The 6,383-nt window shown below is 45.8% G+C and overlaps 1 protein-coding gene across 2 annotated transcripts in view; it reads right to left on the bottom strand.

Moving 5' to 3' along the window:
- Positions 1 to 1,251: 1,251 nt before the first annotated feature.
- Positions 1,252 to 6,383, bottom strand: part of UBE2F (ubiquitin conjugating enzyme E2 F (putative)) — a 54,760-nt gene continuing 49,628 nt past the window's right edge. Inside the window, exon 10 of one of the 2 annotated variants that reach the window (XM_002193384.6) lies at positions 1,252 to 2,504. In XM_002193384.6, the coding sequence (XP_002193420.1) occupies positions 2,454 to 2,504 (51 nt within the window). In that variant the 3' untranslated portion in view covers positions 1,252 to 2,453. The remainder of the gene's footprint in view (positions 2,505 to 6,383) is intronic. The other variant, XR_003961235.4, reaches the window with a different exon arrangement.

Raw genomic sequence — 6,383 nt, 5'->3', positions numbered from 1 at the left:
TGGGTGGGCACTGGGGAGGTCCCTGGTGTGGGTGGGCAGCTCCAGTGCAGGGACGCCGGGCAGCACCTGGGATGGGGACCCCAAGCCCACCCTGACAGCTCCGGTCCGCTCCAGACCCCTTCAGTGCCCTGCTGGCTCAGGAAGGGCTTCCCTGGGGACACCCAGCCGCTGTTTACTCCTGACTCACATTTCCCAAAAACACCCCAAAACCTGGTGGGATGCCCAGCCCTGTGCCGGCCCACCCAGCCCAGGCCCCCTCTAACCCAAACCAGTCTACGATTCTGGCAGAAGCGCAAGTTAGTTGCACCTATACAAATACACATAAAAATACATATAAACAAATATATATTATGTAAATACATAACCCTTCCCCCCCCAAATCTCCTTGCCTTCAGGAAAAACTCAGTTTATTTTCCTGACTGTGAGGTGCTGAGATCTAGGATCCTCCCCCCCGCCCCGTGTCCTGGATGAGCACAAACCAATGCTCAGACTTTCTTGTACAGTATTTAACAGTATCCAAACTTTATTATTCTGCTCATCTCCTCCAGGCAAGCAACAATACAGGGAAGGGTGAGACAGGATTGTTCTGGGAGGCAGGGATGGCTTTGATGGCTGCAGCTCTGTGCTCACAGGGCTGCCTGGCTCCCCTGAGCAGCACCCTGGCTTTGCTGAGCCATCCATGGGGACATCCCAAGAAATGAGGGCTGTGACCCCTCCTCCTGAAGGATGGGACAGTACCAGCGTGCCTCTACAGCAAGAACTACTTTGTTACACCAACCTGGTTGAGTTTTTGACTCAAGAATAAGAGAATCCTTCGAATGCCGTAAGTAAAATCCAGATGGATTTCCAACCTTGCCATTTCTGTGAGTGTTTTACCCCTACCTTTGCTGACACATCTGTTTTGGCAGCAGAGATCTCTCACTGCATGTGCCTGCTGAAAAGGCTGATCCGTGTTTCCCTGAACAGTGCCTGCAGGTGCAGCTCTCCTCCTGCGTGCCAGCCCCTGCATTTCACCTCCCTGCTTTCCCAGGCCTCCAGCAACAGCTACAGGAGCTGGTGCAGCTGCAAAGAAAAAGGCACAGGGAAACTCAACACACACGTTTCACGCTTACAGTTTGCGCCCAGCTCTGCTGTGCTCTTGAGGAGATTGTTTTCATTTCCTCTGCAGCAGAGGAACAGCAGGAGAGAATGGAGGGGGAATAAAACCCCAACAGTCAAAGCCCAAGTGTCACACACACGCTTGCTACTGCATGAAAGCACACAAACATTTATTTCCTGGTTTGTAAAGCTCAGCTGGGCTCCATCTGTGTGATCCCAGTCCTGGAGGATGCTGAGGGAACCCTGGCACACGGGCTGAAGCCTCTCCTCAGCAGCTCTCGGAGCCACCCAGCTCCTTACAGAAAAGGCAACTGCAGCATCACATCCTCCCAAATCAAGAAAGCCAAAGTGTGCACCGGGGGGGAAATGTGTTGTGGTTCCAGCTGTGTCATTCCCTTTCAGTGCAGGAATCTGGAGAACACAATTAGGTGCTCTCCAGGCAACAGTGCCTAAATTTATCTTCATCAGATCAAACAGCATCTGATGCTCCCTCACCACATCCAGACTGGAAAGCCAAAAGCAGATTTCTTTTTAAAAAAATCTCCCTTTCATTAATTTTTTCACAGAAATAGATAATATATATTTTATATATATATATATATATATATAATTTTACTAATACTAAACATGTACTTAAGTTACATATTAGCATGTATTTTTTTTAACTACTTCACACAATGAATAGAAACAAAAAAAAACCCAAAAAGACTGTAGCCCAAATAGAGCCTAAATTAACAATGTAATAATTCCAAACTGACAAAAACATACTTACATTAAACAGCATCGAGAACTTCAACACCAGAAGTAGAATCTCATTTTGCACTTCCACTCTGGCAAGCTCTAAGCCTCAGCTGAGTGACTCTTAGAAAAAGCTCATATTGTTTCTGCTCATCAAAGGCAACAGTTTTGTGATTTGGTTCACAGGAGACCATTTATTGCCAACTCAAAGTGTTCCAAAAACACGCCACCTTTTCTGCTTGGTTTGTTTGGGTTTTGGGTTTTTGTTTTTTTTTTCCTTCCCTCCCTCCAGATTAGGCAAGTGTTTAAAATAAAAAAGTGTAATTACAATTTCAATAGTGACGTCTTTCAACTTCTCAAGCGTATCTCATCAACAGGATATACAGTACAGTTCAGAAGAGTAAACATTTGTAAAGGAAGCAGACAACTTTTTCAACCGACAGACACAATTTCTTGCCGTATTTATGCTGAACTCTCCTTTGAACATGGACAGGTTATGAAGTTAGTTTTCTTCTTCAGTACAACATGGACACAGGACTGGTACAACCCGGGCTGTTTGGCTGCTGTTGGATTGAGGACAGCTCTGGAGCCGTGGTCCTGCCATCCGTCCCCCTTCATCATCTCGCGTAGCGCTTAATGTAATCTTCAACTTTATTGCGGAAGTCCTCCTGGGGGGAAGCACAGCACGGTTACCCGGCACAGCAGGGATGGGCTCCCAGGGCAGTGAGCTGCTGGAGCCCCACGCTGCCTCTGCCAGCTGCCCCAGCTCTCCCCGAGGCCTTACAGGGACTGCACCACAGAATCTCCACTGGGCAAAGAAGTGCAAGAGTCTGTCTGCCATCACCAGCTACAGCTCAGGTGCACAAAGCCTGCCTGCTATTCCATAGCCTCTGTACCCAGGGAAAACCACAGAGTTCTGGTAGTTTGTGCTTATAAAGCACAGAGATGCTGAGCAAGAGAAATTCTGACATGGTGTGATCCCTGTTCAAGCAGGGATGCCAGGCAGACACCACATTCCTGGCATGTTATTCTCCCAGCCTGGTATTAAATATGTTCGCCCCAAACACACCGAGGGGCCTGTGCTCCAGAGTGCATTTCCAGCTCCCATTTTTGTGTGCTGCTAGAATATAAAGCAGGAAAACCTGGGAAGTTTATGTACTCACATCTGTTGAAAAAGAAAACAACTGAAAAAACAATGCATGCAGTAGATGAGGAGATTTTGAACACTGTCCTGGTACACTGGAGATGCCTGGAGAGCAAAGGCCATGGAAGCACTGAAATCCTCTGCCAAGGCTCTGCTTTTACTAGGAAGGGCACAAAATCCCACTGCCTGAACCTGTGGGAGCACAGCAAGGCACGCTCCTGCTTCAAACAATGCCACTTGTCAGCTCCAGGTTTGCCAATACATAAAATGATGCCTTTCAAACACATCCCAAGTGTCTTGGCACAGACCACCCAGAGCTGGACATCACAGCACACCAGGAAGGGGCGATAATATGACCATTGTGCCTCAGTCAAGCTTGAAATACATCAGTATTTCCCTGGCTCCAACATCACACTTCAAACGCTTAAGATCAGCTCCCCCCTTGTGATGGTTTGGTTTTCTGCTGCTGAGTTTTTCCACCAGTGAAGGGATAAAGGTTATCCCGTGGTTAAAATCCAAAAGGATCAAAGAAAACCTATGACCCACGAGAAACTCTGTGATTTCATTTTCAGCTGATCAAGTGCATCACAGATGTCCATAAAAGTGCAAAGTGCTCAGAATCTCAGTGGAACTTAAGGCCAGAAATATCCTATTGCAAACAGGGCTGCAGAAATCCCAGTCCTCCTTAGGAACAGGCTGCCTGCTCTTCTGGGGTGAAAGAGCAGCTATTTTGGTCCAATATGGCACCTACTAATGGCAATAGTGTGTGTAGTGACTTTCCCACTCTGCTGCAAGCCCACCCATTTCCACACTTATCCAGCTGTGTGCTGTGTTAAAAAACTAACACTACAAAGCTAATGCCATCTTCAGCTGCAATAAAGTTCCCAAACCCAGGCAATTTCAGTTCATAGATGCAGGTTATGATTGCTGTGGTGCAAACTGAATTCACTGAGGGCTTCTTGCACATTGTTTTCTGTGGGAAATGGATTTGTAGAGAATTCTCCAAGCCTGACAGAAGGCTCACAGATCTGCATGTAAACCTTGAGATAAGGAATGCTGACTTAGAAATGCCATGGAACAGGACAGACATTGTTGAGAGAGAAATGGAACTAGAAAGGAGTTTCAAAGGATGGCCTTGCAAATAACCTAGATGCTTTGGAGAAATAGAACTATGAAAGATGCACTGGAGTAGGACCCACGAGGGGTAATTTTAGATTATTTGCTCTAAGGCATCTACAGCAAGGTGTGGCAAAAGCTGATAGGCCAAGAAACACTTATAGGGTATTGTAATTAAAAAACAGCTTCTGATTGTCTTGGGGGAATTATAACATCTGTATTGTCTCACCCTTCTCATGAGACTGGAAATGGAATAAAAGTTTTTAAAACATGTCTCAGTTGCCCCATCTCTGGTCAGGAAAGGGCATCATCTGAGAGTTTCCTACTCCTGAGTTTCTCCAAAAGAAGGATCACTACAAGGAACTGAGCACAGGGCTGGGAAACAGCACTGGACACACACACCTGTACAACATCCAAGAGCAGGGCAGTGCAGGCAGCTCAGAGCCCCCCTGGCTTTTCCCTCTGTCCCTACTGAGTTATTTACTGCACAGGGACCTGGGCTCTCCCAGTGCCTAAGAGAAGCAAAAGCTCAGTGAGGAAGGCAGAAGGCCCCAGGAAGGCCATTGTCACTCAGCAGCCCGGGCTGAAGGAGCTGTGCTGTTGGCAGGGATGCATTCACAGGGTACTCACTGTGTGTGAGTGAACAGGAGGGGCTCAGCCCAGAGCTGCAATATTCCATCCTCACCTGCCATATGGCTCCTGATTAATGGGGGACACTTCTCTCTGGGCACAGCTGCTTATGTGCAACACTGAATAATCAGAGGCAAAAAAAAAAATCAGCAGAGCAGGATGTACCCTGCATTATAAAGAGGCAAAATCCTGCTAGAAATGAGAAGGGAAAGGATTCCTGACATCCCTTCAAGGACATAACATGTCCCACAGAAAGTGTCCTCTGTATTTAAACAAAGATGTTTTGTTTGTACAAAGAGGTTTAATAAATAACCTTTACATGAATAAACATACATAAAATAAACAGGACAGGGGACAATGATCTTAAATGGATAGAGAGAAGGTTTAGATGAGGTATTAAGGAAGGAATTCTTCCCTGGCAGGGTGGGCAGGCCCTGGCACAGGGTGCCCAGAGCAGCTGTGGCTGCCCCTGGATCCCTGGAAGTGTCCAAGGCCAGGTCAGACAGGCTGGGAGCAGCCAGGGACAGTGGGAGGTGTCCCTGCCCATGGCAGGGGTGGCACTGGACAAGCTCTGGGGTCCCTTCCAACCCAAACCATTCTGGGGTTCTGTGATTGTATTTAGGAGCACTTGGGAGAGGATCTGTAGAGCCTCAACCCCAGAAGAGAATTCCATTCTACCCTCTCAAAAAGCACGTAGAAACACACACTCAAGAACTAGGCACTGTTTCAAAAACTGACATTTGACCTGATTTGGCAGCTCTGGGAGAGGAGACTTCATTTTTTCAACTGTTTATACTGCACCAAGTTACGCTTATTAACTGCTTGTCTTTTACTAAGCTTTTAATTTGTAATTTGCTCAGTTATCCAAAGCAAACACAATACTTTGGTGACATCTACAAGAGCAGTCTGGAAAAGTTCTGAGGGAAACTCCCCTGGGAATCTTTTTTATTTACTTAAAACAAATTATGTATAAGGATTACCCAAAAATAAAATTTAAAAATATGTATTATAAAAAAAACCCCACAAAAACCCAAGCAGATTTAGCTCATTTATAACCCTTAACATACCATCTACTGGTACTTCACACCCTGCACTATTTGGAAAGTCCCTGTAGGAAAACCTGCAGTTTAACACATCTGTCCCTCTATTGTGACTACAGCCACCAGACACTGTGATGAACTTTCTGATCTACCTTCACATCCTTCAGATGCACAATCCTGTCAAATTCAAATGGAGATAGAAGAAGATCACAGATAACTGCTTCTGCCCTTCCCTCTCCTGTGCTAGTAACCATAATAGTAGCAATTATTTTTTTAAAAGCAGCTCTATTTTAACAGAACACGATCTCAACATTTATTACCAAGGTGAAATTCCAAACAACTTCTGCTAGGACCTGACTTGTGGGTCTAAAGTGATTAGGAAAGGGGACTTCTGAGCAGCAGTAAAATGGCATTCATTACTCAGCTCAGCCAAGGCTTTAGGATTTAATAACCAGGTAGATCTACGCATTAGCCCTATGAATTATACTGAAAGCCACCTTTTCTTTCTTTTCCCCCTTGGAGAAAATAATAAGTATTCACACCCATCAACCCCCACATATCCCCTCCCATTTAAGAAGGAGGTGAATGAAACTTTTGAGTAGTACAGAAATCTCAAG

The sequence above is a fragment of the Taeniopygia guttata genome, chromosome 7 (genome assembly GCF_048771995.1).
Source record: "Taeniopygia guttata chromosome 7, bTaeGut7.mat, whole genome shotgun sequence".
Classification (NCBI taxonomy): Eukaryota; Metazoa; Chordata; class Aves; order Passeriformes; family Estrildidae; genus Taeniopygia; species Taeniopygia guttata.
Note: the sequence above shows the minus strand (reverse complement) of the source record. Positions and strands in the feature narration are given on the sequence as shown.